Here is a 15,972-nt window from a genome sequence, read left to right as displayed (position 1 = left end):
GGGAAGTGTTTTGGGAAACTTTCGGAGTACACCCCCAGGGCTCGGAGTGTGGGGGCTTTGGGGGACATCGCCCGACCTGGGGGACATCCCCCGACCGGGGGGACACAGCCAAGCCCTGGGGAGAGGAGAGCAAGGAGAAGGTGGCTCTGACTGCAGGGAAGGGAGATGTGACCTAGCTGCTGCACAGGCATGCATCCTCTCTAACCCGCTTTTTGTGTCCACCAAAGTGCTGGCTGCACTGATTAATGGTTCTGAAATTAAAGTCTGCAGGAATTCTGAGGGCTGCGATGCCTCTCTGGTAGCGCTGTGGAGGGAGATGCAGGATGCTGCAGGTGGCCGTCCCTCTGTCCCCACCTTGTACTGTTGCAGCACCAGGTCCCCCAGTCTGCGGCTGGTGCAAACTGGTGTGGCTAGAAGTGGGTTTCCATCCGCAGGACTCCAAGGCCTGAGGACAGCCACCCTATTCACTTCTGCAGTTCAGATGACAAATATCCATGCTTTAGTTCCTGAAGAAATTTCCTGTGCATACAGAATTGTTAAGATTCATGACTTGGAAGTTTCTTGGTCCAAGATCTGGGCTGTAATTGTCTTGAAATTATGGTAGAATGAGCTACAAACAGTAATTGTCAGAGCAAGTATTTGCTGTGTAAATTTATGTGTAAAACCTACTAAAGGAGGTTGTCTCCTTAAGCTCTAAAAGGCTCTGTTGTTAAGCTCTAAAAGCAAAACAAATCTGGTGTACCCAGAAGGGCCATGAATTCACCGAGGAGGTCTTGCCAGCAGTTTCTCTTTTTGTGTGTGTGCTGCTGTGGTGGTTAGAGAGAATTAAGCCATTTGGGAGTTTGCTGGTGAAAAGCAGCATCTTTTCATTGACTGCTGGACACAAGTACCACATCTTCAGCGTGCTTGGGCTCTGCTCGAGGAAATATTATCAGTATCAGTAGAGGATGCAAGACCTGGGGTGTTGTTTTAGTTGGTATAGCAAAGGTCTGGATGCTGTTGGACCAGTGTGTGGCACTGGCTGAACTGGAATCTCTTTTATTTGTTCTTGTGACCATTAATGTGCTGCTTTTGCTCAACCTGGGTAGCTGAAGCAGCCTATATTTTAAGTGTAGACAGAACTCTGCCTGCCAGATCCTGAAGTAACCGTTATTAAGGGGCCTGAGGAACCTTTCTAAGGGGCTTGAGGGCTTAGACAGTCTGGGTAGAGCAGATGCTGACTGGGGGCAGAGCAGAGGTGCTGGGACATCACAGTCATCTCTGGAGATGAGCAGCCTGGGTCAAAGCTGTTAGCACTCGGTTTTTAAGCAGATGCTTCCAGTCTGGAGGCTGGGGCAGAGCTGGGCCTGCCAAGCCTGGGCTGGGAATGAAGTTGCCTTGGAGATTGGGCAGGATTTTTAAGCAGAGATTGAAGAGAGCTCCTGAGCTCTCTCAGTAATTATGTGCAGGTTAACCCTCATCTTGTAAACAGGCATTCATCAGTTTGTGATGAGTCTTCTGCCATTAACCACTTCTGAGTCTCTCTGCCTACAGCAGATCTCCACAGGGATACCCACCACTAAGGGTAATCGTAAACTGGGAGCTGAAGGTGGGAAAGAACAGGGGGAAAAGAACTCTCTTCTCCCCAGGACTGAGGAATGCAGGGCCATGTGCACACTTTACAGCCTGGCAGGAGGATTATCCGAAATGACAGGACTTCTCCTTTCCCCTGGGGCTCTCGCTGGGTGCAGTCCCTGTGTGGAGGCACTGCTCTGCAGACAGCTGGCACAGGGCAAAGTTTAGGAGCATTGGCCTGCAGATGAGTCAGCAGAAGGGAAATTGCTTGCTCCAGTAAAGTGGAGTCATCTTGTAGGCAAAGCAGCACATGACGGCCACATCTGACGGTGCCAATGCCCTCCAAATTCAGAGGGACGACAAGGGAGCCTGGGAGCAAGCAGTGCCACCCGGGAACCTGAGAGCTGTGGGTTTTGGAGGGCCTCACTGGTCCCTTGTGCCAGTCTGGGACAGGGATCCTAGGTGGGAAATGCAGGAATTTTGAGCTGGAGCATTTACCGAGTCGATGCACTCTGCTCTTGGTCTGCACAGACTTTAAGTAGCAGGATTTATTTTGCCTCAGCGCGTAAGTGAAAAGTGAAAAGCAGCAGAACTGAAAGAATAAATCCTGATACTGCACATAGATTTGCAGGCTGATACTGCGTGTAGATTTGTAGATAATATTCTTAAGAAATTCCCTGGCACCACCAAGGCTGCACAAAGCATCGGTGCTGTCCCTGAAGATGCAGAGAGGGAGATAAGGCTTTGGCTCAGCAAGAATTTGCTGCGCCTATTCTGACCTTCTCCAGAATGCCAGAGGTGTGAACTTCTGGGTTGTGGTTAAATTCCAGCTCAGATGGTGGTGTAGATAACTCACACTAAGAGAAAAGACTGAAATTCCTTGCACCAGAGAAATAAGTTTCGGAAGTGTTTTGTAAAGTGCTGAGACTCTGATCTGCCCATGGCTTTCCCAGATGGGGCACTTCCCTTTGCTCTGAATTGTCAGTAATGCGGGAGGGTGATGCCTTGGAGAAAACAGCTCAATGTTAACATTTTACAATGAGGCTCTTTCTTCTGGTTATGCCTGGTTTTTTATCTCAGAGTTTTTCAAAATGAGCTCTGAGAGTTATCTTCTCTTTCCCCTTCCCCATCTGCTGCAAATGTAATTAATTGTAGAGCAGTCAGTGTTTTCTGCATGTGGGGACACAAAGCTGTGTGCTTGTGTGTTAAAGCTCAGCCACAGATGCTGGATCCCATTGTTAGTAAGCAATTGTTTGGAATGCTATTTTAGTCATTTGGGTCAAAATGAACCATTAGTGGCTTTATTGCAATAAGGTGTGGTTTGTTTTCAAAAACAGCGTGTTCCCAGTTTTTAATGAAGGCAAGTTTGGTGCTGGGAGGACTTCCCAGAAATGGCCGCGGGATAGAGGCTTTAAAGCCCTGAAGAGTGGCAAAATTACTGTTTAATTTCTGCATTAATTTGAGTAATGAGGAGAGCTGCGTCACTCATGAGGTGCCCAGCTCCTGGAACACTGCAGAGGCTCCTTCAGCAGCACCTATCCTGTAAGATCAGAAGATATTTACACCATCCTCAAAGCTGGTTTCTCCCTTGGTGCATCAGGTAGAGCCCATGGGTGCTACGGGGTGGCAAAGCAAATCCATTCAATTTAAGCTATTATTTGCCTGAATGCTTTCTGCTAGGACCACGCTGGTGAAGTCAAGAACCCATGCAGAGGGTGCTTAAAAAATGGCACCTTGCAAAACGTCAGAATTACTTGTGTCGTATCCTGTGTTTTCACTCTGGAAGCTGCTACATTTATAAGACAGATCTTGCGCGAAAGTTCGATGTTTCCTTAAATGTTTGAAGACTCGGAGCTCAGGGTTGCAAACTCCTTTAGCCCGAGATGGCTTTTGCACACTCCCATGTGTTTGGCTGTTGTTAGGGAACTTCAAATTAATTACTAGAGCGGGGGAAACTCGGCAAATGTGACTCACAGGCATGATGGAGTGAGTGCCAGGTGGCTCATATGTGTTCTGAAATGTCCTTGTGGCTGCTCTTCACTGTCACTTTGTCTTCTCCCAGGTATTTTTTTGGCTCCCCAGCCACCTAAGATTCATCTTTCGTGAATTTTTCATTGTGCTAGGTCTCGCAGAGCAGTCTGGGATATTTGAACACATGTAACTCCAGACAAACCAGTTCAGCCGTGTTTGGCCCTAGCGCTGTTTGTAAGGTATCATCTCGTCAATGCCAGGTGTGGAGACTGGTTGCTAAACTGCGTTTGACTCCTTCCTTTGGAACATTCCTTAATCTGGAGTCATTTGCGCTTGATAAAGTCCGATCATTAAATCATCTTCTTCACAGCCCAACACTTGTCCAGCAGAGCTTTGCCCGTCAGCCCTCACCCAGCACAGTCCCAGCTCCCCCCAGGCAGGGATTGCTCAGCAGAGGGGTGGTGTTGGAGGGACATTGGCCCTGTCTCATACCTCAGCCTGCCCCACCTAACATGCTCCAGCACACCCACTGCTGGGTGGGGAGACGTTTTGAATTCCACACGGCTCTTAGGTGCGTGCCTCAACACCCCCATCAGCATCATTCCTGGGTGGAGGGATCAGGGGAGCAGCAGAAGTGCCATTTGCACACTGCAAGAGAGATAACGCTGCTCTTTAGTGATAAACTTTGCAAATCCAGCACCGTTTTCCAACTCCTGCAGGGAATATTTGCTGTCATGCCTTTCTATAAATCCCCAGCTGTGTGAAGTGCTGGGCTTACGAATGCTGTGGGGCCCTTCTGGGAAGTTACGATGACTGCAGCTCAAAAGCATGGATATGACTGATATTACTTCCAGATAGCTGTCACCATTTCTGTCCCAAACTGGGTGTCTGTCTGTCTGTTCATCACAGAAGCAGTCCAGCTAATTACAACCTGGTACGTGAAGTACCAGAAGCGAGCGTGCCCTAATGTGGTGTCAGCAGCTGCTTCACCACCAGCTGAGTCACCGCTGCAGTGGGGACAGGGGACAAGAGGGGAGGGCAGTGGCAGCCGTCCCAAGGTGAGCTGTCCCCACCGGGGCACTGCAGCTTGGGCTTATGCAAACAGCAAAGCAAACAGAGAGCCAATTAGCTTTATTGGTTATAGCCGTGGGTTACAGCTCTCCCCTTACCTTTGTCCTTCTGCTTAAACCTGCTCCTTCCTCTCCTCAGGGTTGTACAGGGGGTGCAGCACACCCACCCGCTGTCTTGGGAGTTAAGGGGGGGCACAGAAGGGTGAGAGGAGAGAGCTAGGGCAGGACTTAGTACAGACTGGGCATGCCTTAATGCTTAGGTTGTTTTTCAGATGTTAAAATAGTATAATTCGCCTTGTAGTAATGATTTATAACTTGCATTGCAACTCCTGTGTGAGTTTCTCTCCCGCCAGCTGACCGCTGCGCGTTTCTCTCTGGAGAGCAGCTCGAAGTCGCATGAAATGATTCAGTATTCCCAGCCGGCACTGCTTGTCAAGCCCTGGCAGCTCATGCCAAACACAACTGGCTAAGCCCGTTGTTAGGTGGCTGTGTCTTTGCGCTGACCTTCTGCACGCTGCTCTTGACTGATTCTGCTTTGGAAGAGCTGAGAAATATATCTTTTTTTTTCTTTTTTTTTTCCTCCCTTCTTCATTTTGTTGCAGTTCTTACTGGACGTGGTTGGCAAGATGGAGCCGCCGACCTCCTCCAGGCTGAATTCCCGGAAGAGAAGAAAAGATGGATCTGGCCCCAATGGGGCGACAGAGCTGGATGGAATCCCTCCCAAAATGTCCCGACGCTCATTCGTAAGTAAGCAGAAATAGGAGCTTTGAGTGCCTGCGAGATCAGGAGGTTGAACCCTAACAGCAGCAAAATAAATCTGTTTTTTCTGTGGACACAGAGAGCAAGGCAGGAGAAAGAAGCAAATGACAGTCGCTGTCCTTCTTGCAAAGCCAGTTTAAAATCTTCACTTGTTCGTCCTAATAACATACTTGCAACGTGGGCTTAAATTAGGTCTGAGGCAAGCGTTGCTAAGCTGCTTTGTGGTGTGTCCAGCTTGTTTGTAGTCACTTAAACTGAGCCCGAGCAGGCACGCGTATAGGTATCCGCGTGCTACAAGTGGAGAAATAAGCATTCGCTCCGCTCAGGTGGGTGTTCTGAAATTGGCCATTGGGAGGGAGGAATACCCCAAATAAGCACATAAGAAGTCGTGCACCTCGCAGAAAACTGTGCTGTTCAATCAGGGGAGCTGCAGGAGGCTCTGAAATTTGTAAGCACCTGCAGAAACCATCTGTTGAATCCGTGGTCTGAAACTCTGGGAAGATGGTGGTTGGTTGGATTCCCCTGGTCTGGCAGGACACTGTGTTTATGTCGCAGGTACATCAGGAGTGTTCATTTAAAACAAAACAAAACCCACCAGACCCAAAGGATTTCTCCTTCTAGATCAACCTTGGGATGGCTTTGACAAGAAGGGTCTCTTCTGAAGTGGGGGTCTGTGCTGGTTAATGCCAGTGTACAGAGTTGACTTCAACTTGTCCTTGCCACAATATTGCACTAATGGGCTTTGTGCAGCTCGTCTGCCTTCTTCCTGGAGCTGTCCCTCATATCACGTGTGCTGTAGTTGCTCTTATCTCTGTCAAAAGCCAGCTGCCACCCCTGCCACGTCACGCTAGGGTCATGGTCCTTGGCAAAATACAGCCATGTGCTGTAGCTTTCCTCTTTGATAGCGACGCTTTGCTCTCCAGGAGCGCTCAGTCCCGTCACAGGTCATTTGACAGAGGATAATGAAGTAAGAGCAGCAGCTCAGTAGTGAGAACTGGGGAGACAAGCGTTGAGAATTGGCTTGAGACATTGCAGGACTCATCCCACAGAGCCTTAAATCCCTGACTGTTGTCAAAACCTCCCCTGTCCTTGGAGACCCTGCATATTTCAGTGAGGAAAGAGAAGTGCACAGGTTATTCCATGGGAAGCTCTTGCTCTTCTGTCCTGTGTTAGAAATAAAGCATCTGTCTGTGAGCAGCACCAGGCAAGTAATACCTAGCCACTTTCTAAACTTCCTGGCCTTTGTTTAGCCACAGGGCTCATGCAGACATGATGAAATATTTATTTTTTTAATTCCTTTTGTGAAAGTTTGATTTATTGTAGCAGGAGTAATAGCATTGCCTAACTGTGACATTACCTTGATGCTTTTACCGCTTTAAGCAGCTTGCTGGCAGAATGTTCCCCTAAAGCAGTGGAGCTCAGCAGCAAATGGTAGTAACAACCCGCTGACACATAAACCTATTGTAATGTGCTCATCAGGTTGAGTCCTGACCCATGTAGGGGCTGCAGAGGAAGGGCAAGACTGGCAGGAGCTATGGAGGGCACTTCTCTCTGACTCTCTGATGATTTTGATAGGTTTTGTCCAATGCTTTTATTCCTAGCTTCGTATCAGGTATGTGACAACCAAACCGCAAATAATCTGGTTTTATTCACAAGTTCCAGATACAGTGCAGCCATGAGAGACCTGCAGGTCTTGACCTGACAGTGAGGATCCTGGTAGAGGAGGTGGTGTGTGAAGCACAGGTACTAGAGCCTCAGTAAGTTAAAGGAGATTTTTGGCAGTGTCAGTTTCCTTGAATGTAGCGGTCAGTGGTTGCTTTCCCTTGCATTTCACTTTGAGCACTCCAGTAAGGAGCGATGTTAGCAATAATAGCTGTGGTCTTTTTGGTTGCAGTGGTGCTGGGCACTGTGTCAGGATGCTGCAACGGGACAGGAAGCCAGAGGGGAAACTGCTGATTAGCTTTTTACAGCTCGAAGGTATTATTGGAATGATCTGCACGTTGTTTCCTAATCTTCTGGCTAGGAAAGCTGCCCCCCATTGCTGCCCCACACCTTTCTGCTAGAAGGAGATTGAGCTGTTTGCTCTGTTGTGGGAAGGGCAGATGTTTTGTTTCCATGCAGAGAAGACCAGAAATAATACCTGGACTTCAGCTGCTGATGAAACGTACTGCTGTGGTCGAGCTAGCAGATTAGAGGGGGTTTTTCTGTGGCAGTTGGAGATATTCTGCCACAGATCTAGGTCAGTCTCTTGCTATGTATGGCTCAGAAATGGGTGATGATACACACATTCCCTGGGAATTTGTGCTGCTGTCAATACTGCTGTTCTGCTCGTTCATGTACTCAAATTGAGGAGCTGCAGCGATTTGTACATTGCAGCAGAAGCACTCCAGCTCAGCAAAGTGATGATCTCGCCTGGGTGGGCATAGCTGGAGCTGTGACAGTGACATTTGATGAAGCTTGGCTTGTGCTGCAGTGAACAAAAGTTGTCAAAACGTCTGTCAAAAGTCTGTTTTTACCAGCTACAGATCTGAGCCTCTGGTTTTCTTGAGTCCAGCATGACTACCACCTCCTTTACTCTACTTTCTTCTCTCTCATCCTCTCTAAACTCAAGCTAATCACCCTGCAGGGCTGTTTTGAGGTTTTACACTAATTAGTCTTTCCGTACATGTGTTTGAATGGTGGAGAGGCACAGCGAGTCACTCAGTGATGAGGACACTGCGGTGGCAGTGCTGCTGCTACGCAGGGCACTCACCTTTGCGCTCTCACAGCTCCTCTTCTCCGCCTGTTTAGGGACTGAGGGAACCAGCTCCGTTTTCGGATGAAGTGGAAATTGATTACAGCAAGCCGTACATCAGAGTAACTTACGAAGAAGCGATGAGAGGAACCCCTCGTAAGTGAAAAAACAAACTGGAAGGGGATTGTGTAAGTGTTGGGGTTTGAGGGGATGGGTATGATTTGGTATCCATGGAACCAAACCAGCCTTGTGTGTCAGACCAGGTTTGCAATCAAGGACTTCGTTAATGCGTTGGTGATTAGATAAGTGTTCCCATGGGAAATTGGGCCTGGTAATACAACTGAAATTGGAGCCTGTGTGTGTGAGGAGCTGTACCTTCACCAGTAAGACTATTTCAAGCAAATAGATATTTATGTTTTAACTCTTCCTCTGTCACTGGTAGCTGTAGAGTAGTATCAGAGCTGAACGTTTTTCTATACAACTTTATCTGAGGCACCTTAAAGTTAAGCACTTTGAAAGGCATCTCTTCTGAAACGTGAAATGGGCAAGTAAAACCAACATGTATCTTTGTTCAGAATGTTCTGTTCTTGCCTGGATTTGTATTAAAGTCAGTATCATTTAACACAGAAGGCCACCTCCACATGTCCTAAGTTGCTCTCTAAACCAGGCTGGGAGAAACGCTGTTCTCTCCCCCCAAGGCAGAGGCAGAGACAGAAGTGACTCCTGAAGGGGGCTGCCCTCTCTTCCCAAGCAGAGCATGCAGATGGCACTGTCTTACTTGGCCTCTCTGTTATGAAACCTAAACAATAAAAATGCTGCACTTCCACCTACGTGACTGCTGCTGAGAGATGAGCCAGCTCAGATCGAGACCTGGCAGTGGTTTCCTGCAGGGGGTTCTGGAAATCCAGTGCTTTCCACAATCTGCAGTAATTTCCCAGCTAAAAGGCTCCAGAGCCTGCACAAAGGTCTCTGATTTCAACAGTGCAAAGACTAAAATACATTGCATGCTTCCTTGTTGCTGTTTGTGTGTGTGCTCAGGAGCAGCAGCTGATGCAGATATGAAGGAAAAGGGGAGGATGTCCCAGCCAGTTTCCAGAACATCATTGCACTTTATTAAAGGCCTGCCATGACCAGCCCTCTTCTGGCACAGAAAGCTTTTGCAGTCTCAGATCTCCAGAGCCTCCTGACATCTTCAGACTGAGCTAGATTTGCTATTTTGTGGCAGTGCTATGCTATCTCACTTTCCCTCTGTGCTGGCCTCAAAAGGAAGAGCTACAGTTCCCCCTGGTATAGGTGGCCTGAGGAAAACTTGGTTCCTCCTTATTTATCTATGGATTTAGCTGATAGTGCCAGTGGTTGAGCAGAATGATGTCTGCTTTTCTTTCAGTGGTCCAGCTGAGATTTTGGATACAGTCACACACTTGATGGGACTGAGGGGAGGTAGTGATGCTGGTGGGGAATCAGAACAGTGGTCCGTCAGCCGTCCTGGCTGGTAGGGGAACGTCGGACACCAATGATGTTTGCTGTCCCCTTGGTCTCCTTTCACCTCATTTGAGTGGCTACATGGTAGGTTTTGAGTCTGTCTTTGACTGCGTTGGTATCTCAGCTCTGTTGTCAGCAATGCTTGTTTCCGTGTGGGAAAGCAGAGACCCAGCCATTTCTCTTCACAAATCTTTCCTGCCTATGGCTCTATATTCTGCCAGTTTTCTGCAACACCCCATATGTTTAAGGATGTCACCAAATGCAGGCATGAGCAGCAGCTGCTTCTCCAGGAGGGCACCTTCACAAATGTGTCTCTGTCTCTTTGGCACAGCGGATCGCCCCGTCAGAGTTTATGCTGATGGGATATTTGATTTGTTTCACTCTGGACATGCCCGAGCCTTGATGCAAGCGAAGAACCTCTTCCCAAACACGTACCTCATCGTTGGAGGTAAGAAGTGACCTTGACTGCGACTGTCGTAGGAGTGCAATTCACCTCCATTGGTGGTTGTGCATACAGATATCATAGAAGGGGTTTTATCTTTATGGCCTTAGTGGCTCTCACTGCAGCCAGTTATCCCAAATGTTGTCAGAGTCTTATTGCAAGATATTGAGAGTTAATATGTCTGCAGAAAGATGCCCTGTACCAAATGAGCACTTGAGGAAAAGATTTCTGGTCAGGCCCAGAAAGTTGACCCCTCTATTTTGTGAGAGGTACTGGTGAGTTGCACATCTGAGTATATGAGGGGCAGCTGAGCATCTGCCTCTTGAATGAGACAGTTGAAGAATGAGGAGCAGTCACCCTGCAGCTGGTTGAGCCTTGAGTCACCTATGTCACCCTGCAAGTCACCCTCCTGCTGGGGATTGCTTGTGGCTATTCCCAAACCAGTCCCACTGGAGTGTGGGGGTAATGGTGGTCCCTTGGGCATGTGTTTGGCCACAGGGACATCAGCACCCATTTCTCCTGACAAAAGTTCCCCATTTAATCTCTTGGGTTCAAAGATCTTTTAGATTATGCCAGAAATATTCTGCTTCCTGCCTGAGGGAGTCTAGCAGAGGTGTTTCAGCCAGGTGTCCTTCAAGGATGTAACAGGAAGGAAGAAAACCTTTCTTCTGGCTGCTGTAATACACTGGCCTCTGTCCAGGCAGTGTCTCTGTGCCTGTACCTTCACCCCCCTTAAAGACATGTCAGGAGGTGACTTCTGGTCAGACTGCATAATGGTGTTAAAGTATCAGAGCTAAGAATACCTTAAACTGGTGTACTCAACCGCCATTAGCTTCCTGAAGCAAAATAAAACTCTGATCTTGCGATAGGGCAATCATAACATCTTCATGTGGTTTGTTTCTCTATCGCAGTTTCACTTGCTGCTAAGGGCATTTTTACAGTGGTACTTCTGCTTTTGTGTGTGTGTGCTACAGTAGTGACTGGAAGGGGAAGGGAGGGAGGAGAGGTGAAACAGTTGCTCCAACCTACAAAATGCTCTGAGCTCAGGAATCTTGCAGGCTGAAAGACGTGTGCATCAGACAGGAAAATAACTTCAGGTCGAACTATGAACGTGTGAATGTAGCAAGAGACTGGTGAGGAGGTGGAGAGCAGTGAACTGCTCGCCTTGCACCAGGAACTGAGAGACAGGAGGCCACAGCCCAAGGGAACATTAGCTCCCAGCTGGGAGCAGTCTCACCCACTCTTTATCATCTGTTTGTCTAGAACATAAATACATCCAATACCAGTGAGACTGGTAATGCCTTGTTTACTTTTGAATCTGATAACCAAATAAAACTCCCTCCTTCTCAATGTCTTACACCACAGATTATGAAGAGTTGTTCATTTACTTTCTCATAGAGCATAATAATTAAGCAAACTTGATGTGCTGTGAGCTCACCCTTTGTTTTAATACTACTTCCCAAGAACTAGACTGTGGTATTGCATTTTATGAAATAAGGAGCTTAGGGAATGTATTTTTTTCATGGACTTCGGTTTCCAGACCTGAGGTTTCTGTCCAAAGGAGCCCCAGGTGCCATTTCATACAGGAGAGTCTTTCTGTAGCAGCTGCTTTTCTTGGTAAGCATTTTAGACTCTGGAGACATTGAGGTCTTGGGGTATAGGTCTCCAGTTTGGGCAGAAATCTCCCAGGCAGCCTGCCTAAAATTGCTCAGGCGTTTAGTGCCCTGCACCACTCCCTGCTCCTGGAAAAGCTGGGTTTAAAAGTGCCAGGGCCATCAGCAGTTGTCATTGCCGGGCGTAGCAGGGGTGTGTGCAAGGTCTTTTTGCTGTAAAATACTGGGGTACTTACCTCAGACTCACTCTTCTCTCCATATTTCTTCAGTCTGCAGTGATGAGCTAACCCATAACTTCAAGGGCTTCACAGTAATGAATGAGAACGAGCGGTATGACGCTGTGCAGCACTGTCGCTACGTGGATGAAGTGGTGAGAAATGCACCGTGGACGCTCACCCCCGAGTTCCTGGCAGAGCACAGGGTAATTCATGTCATCTGATCTATCCTGAATTTTGATTCATTTCTAGTTCTGATTAGTTTCTGTCTGTCCTTGCTGTTTACAGCAAGAGCTCATCGATAGGAGTGACCTAAGCAGTCTGTTTCAGCTGAAACTCCTTAAATATAGAATGAGCTGGGTTATGGGAGTTGAGTGGGTTTCTGGGGAGATGAGGAGCATTTGCTGAGCTGGCGGGTGATGTTAAAATAAGGTAGAAATGGTGAAAACACCTGAAAGGGTTCTCACTCTTCCAGGAGAAGTTGATGCTGGTTACAGATGGGTGCGAAACATGCATTAGGGAGAGGATGAGATGGGTTGGAAGGGATTTCTGGAGGATGTCTGGTCCAGCTTCCTGTTTGCAGCAGGAGCAGTTCAGATCTACATCAGCTTCCCTGCAGCTGCAGAGCAGGCAAACCATCTCAAGAATCTTTATCACTTGGTGTTGTGGTTTAGGCCTCAGCTGTCCAATAAATGATGGACAGATGCTCTCTATTATGGTAAAGTAAAAGGAGTCTGACATCTGTTGAACTGCTTTCAGAGGTGAAGGAGTCTTCAGAGGGGTTTGCTTAGATTCCCCTTGGTACCATTTCTCTGTGGAGCTTAAAACAGCCATGTCCTTCGTCCCAGCCTTTCCTTTCTGTCAGGTGCTTACGAGATTGATGAGCAATTGCCAGTGAGAACATGGGACTGCCCTGTGTTGCTTTTCAACAGAGGAAAGTCTCTTGCTGTTCACTGTTGCACCCCTGCGTGGAGATGTTGAGCAAAAAGTTACATCGTTTGACATTTCTGTCAGGAGACCTGCACCGCTGAGATAAGACACTGACACACATCGCTTTCTTGATTTTCAGATCGACTTTGTTGCACACGATGACATCCCCTATTCCTCTGCTGGCAGTGATGATGTCTATAAGCATATAAAAGAAGCAGGTGGGTCTGGTCAGATTCTCCAGGGCTTCCTACCAAAGATCTGCTGTAGTTTCTCTTGTGTCCCTGTATGACAGGATGATGGCTGGGGAGGTGACAGTGGCCCTCTGGGGACAAGGAGGAGGAGAGCCAGGAGGCTCTGAAGGCAGAAAGAAGTCCAGTTTTGAGCCCTACTTCATAACGTCAGGACTGCCATGTCCCAGACCAAACATGCCACTGAATTGTGGGACCCCTTGCCCTGTCCTTGACACCACACTATTCTGAATACAGTGGATTATAGTCAGTAGTCTTTAAATGAGCTGAAGTGATGAGCTTTCCATTAGGAAACTTGGTATTTTGATGTGGTTTTGAAATGCTTAGGTCTCACTTGGGTCTTCCTCATAGTCCCAGAAAGGAGGACCCTGATATTGTACATCCAAGCACAAAGTTGTGGTGCTGTGAGGACCATTAGAAAATGAGACCTTGAAAGGAGAGGTTGTTTCCTAATAGAGGTGGCAACAGCTTTTTGCCATGTGATGCAGCTGTCCTGTGTCCTGTTCCCCAACTTCAGGCATGTTTGCACCAACTCAGAGGACGGAGGGGATCTCAACGTCAGATATCATCACCCGGATCGTGCGGGACTACGACGTTTACGCCAGGCGGAACCTGCAGCGGGGCTACACAGCCAAAGAGCTCAACGTCAGCTTCATAAACGTGAGTTGAAGTGTGTCTCGCCATGCGCTGTGTGAAGCAGAACCTGACAGGATGTGGGGATGTAGAGTCTTGCCTAGCGATAGCACAGTCCTTGCATACGCCAGTAGGTGGCAAATCTGCAGAGCTAATCGGTTGCGCTAAACCAAGTGTCCTTGGAGTAGAAATCAGAATTTTTCCACCCCTGAAATTTGATTTCTTCTGCCTCTGAAACAGCAAAGAGTGGACTTGTCCAGAGGAACTGGGCTTTTGCTAATACTGCTCCATTGCCAGACATTACTTGGCCATGTTTTACCTGTTGAAAGAACTGGAGGTGGGGTGCATGGCAAAACGCACGTTTTCTTGAATCGAATGAAGTGTTGGTTGTTCTTGGCAGCAGCTGCTGTGTCATCATGTCAGCCACCTTCCTAGGGTAGTGTTGTTTGTTAGGACAGCTTATGACCCTGTACTCGCTGTGCCATTCCCTACCTGGAGCTGCAGTGCTTGGGTATGAGAGAGAGCCATGCTGTGATCCTGTGCTGAGCAGCTCTTTAGCCCACAGGCACTACACATGGCAGAAGGCACTTTGGATGTTGGAACAACTAGTAAACTTTTTTTTATCACTTGGCTACTATGCCTAATTTTTTAATACAGTAGAATAAAAATGAAACAGGAGAGGTAACATCTGCTTGGCTTCTCTTTGGCATGTATCTCTGCCTCTGTTTAAAAACACCCAGCAAAAAGACTTGTACTAATCTGGTATGCAAAGAGACCTACAGCAGGTTCCTCCAATCTAATCTGTATAATGTATAAACATTTCAGTCTTCCATGCATTGCTATTAGATAGCTCTTATCTCTGGGTTTAGTCTCACTCTGTGTGCTGTGCCTGCCGCAGAGCGTCTTACAGCCCCACTGTGTGTCTAGGGAAGAAGTGTCCCTGCAGTGAAGGAGAAGTGTCACAAATCTAATGGAGATGCTGAGTCTTAAACAGTAGCTCAGTGTAATAACAGAGAGCAGAGGTGGTCGCCACTGGTGAGCTCTATTCTGATCCACCGCTAACTGTACAGGAGAAGAAGTACCACCTCCAGGAGCGTGTGGATAAGGTGAAGAAGAGGGTGAAGGATGTAGAGGAGAAGTCAAAGGAATTTGTCCAGAAAGTGGAGGAGAAGAGCATCGATCTCATTCAGAAGTGGGAAGAGAAGTCCCGGGAGTTCATCGGCAATTTCCTGGAGATGTTTGGCCCAGAAGGCGCGTTGGTAAGGAGCCGTTCTGGGAAAGGGGCAGAGAGGATTTTAGAGAGCTCAGCAGTCATTGCAGGGCTCTGGAGCCCACGCTCTGCAGACCAAATGTTGATGGTTTATTGCGGTGCTCGATGCGCTGTCGGTCTCCAAACCGGTTGTTCCGGGCTTGGGGAGCCTGTTTACCAGTAGCCCTTGCCAACTGGCTCACGCCAGTTATGGTTATAGCATGAAAAGTCCCTGTGTCCCACGGGTTGGCCCGTAAACTCCAGCTTGTGTCCTGCAGACCAGGAGACTGGCAGTCACTTTGTCGCTGGCCTGGGATGAGCCTGAAGCTGCTTGTTTTTGCCAGGCTCTCCTGTGCTGCTGGGTAAATATCACAGACATTGCATGCTGGAAGTGCTTGAAAACGGGCGGTGATTACACTGTGTGCAGCTTCCAAAGCCTGGAGTGATGCTTGGGCTTTTTCTGCTCTTATATTACACAAAGCATCGAAGGGTCACAGCAACTCAAAATGCTGCACAAGCTGTAATTAGTGTTCATTTCCATCTCCGTCTCAGCCATGCTAACTGTCTTCCTGCTTCCATTGCTAGAAACACATGCTGAAGGAGGGCAAGGGCCGGATGCTGCAGGCCATCAGCCCCAAGCAGAGCCCCAGCAGTAGCCCCACACACGACCGCTCCCCATCTCCCTCCTTCCGCTGGCCCTTTTCAACCAAGACCCCTCCTTCCTCGCCCGCCAACCGCACCAGGAACGTGTCGGCGGTCACCTACGACATCAGCGAGGATGAAGAGGATTAAGCTACCAGCTGGGGTTTGCTGCGAACTGCTAATCGCCGAATCCTAAGTCCGGACCCACTGGAGAACTCTAAATGAGCGAGAGAGCCATAGGAACAGGGCTGACGGTGAGCACAGGGCCTTGGAGGCACCCGCTGGCCTTAGCAAGGGCTGCTGCCTGGAAGCACATTCAAACCTCGCCCTTCTCCTCCCCAAATCCCCTTTTTATTGTTTACGTTCTAGTGGTTTCCAGGGGGAAGATGGTTTTTATATTTTATGAAAATACTCTTTTAAAACGCAAAGA

General features: G+C 48.2%; 1 protein-coding gene across 1 annotated transcript; it reads left to right on the top strand.

Moving 5' to 3' along the window:
* The first annotated feature begins 4,898 nt into the window (after window positions 1-4,898).
* PCYT1A (phosphate cytidylyltransferase 1, choline, alpha) lies at window positions 4,899-15,692 on the top strand. The gene is made up of 9 exons (XM_010182919.1): window positions 4,899-4,928; window positions 5,198-5,338; window positions 8,145-8,244; window positions 9,902-10,018; window positions 11,895-12,046; window positions 12,910-12,988; window positions 13,536-13,678; window positions 14,722-14,910; window positions 15,486-15,692. The coding sequence occupies exons 1-9, from the start codon at window positions 4,899-4,901 to the stop codon at window positions 15,690-15,692; spliced, it is 1,158 nt and encodes a 385-aa protein (XP_010181221.1).
* Window positions 15,693-15,972: the final 280 nt, after the last annotated feature.

Source organism: Mesitornis unicolor, unplaced genomic scaffold, assembly GCF_000695765.1.
Source record: "Mesitornis unicolor isolate BGI_N332 unplaced genomic scaffold, ASM69576v1 scaffold28944, whole genome shotgun sequence".
Taxonomy (NCBI): domain Eukaryota; kingdom Metazoa; phylum Chordata; class Aves; order Mesitornithiformes; family Mesitornithidae; genus Mesitornis; species Mesitornis unicolor.
Note: the sequence above shows the minus strand (reverse complement) of the source record. Positions and strands in the feature narration are given on the sequence as shown.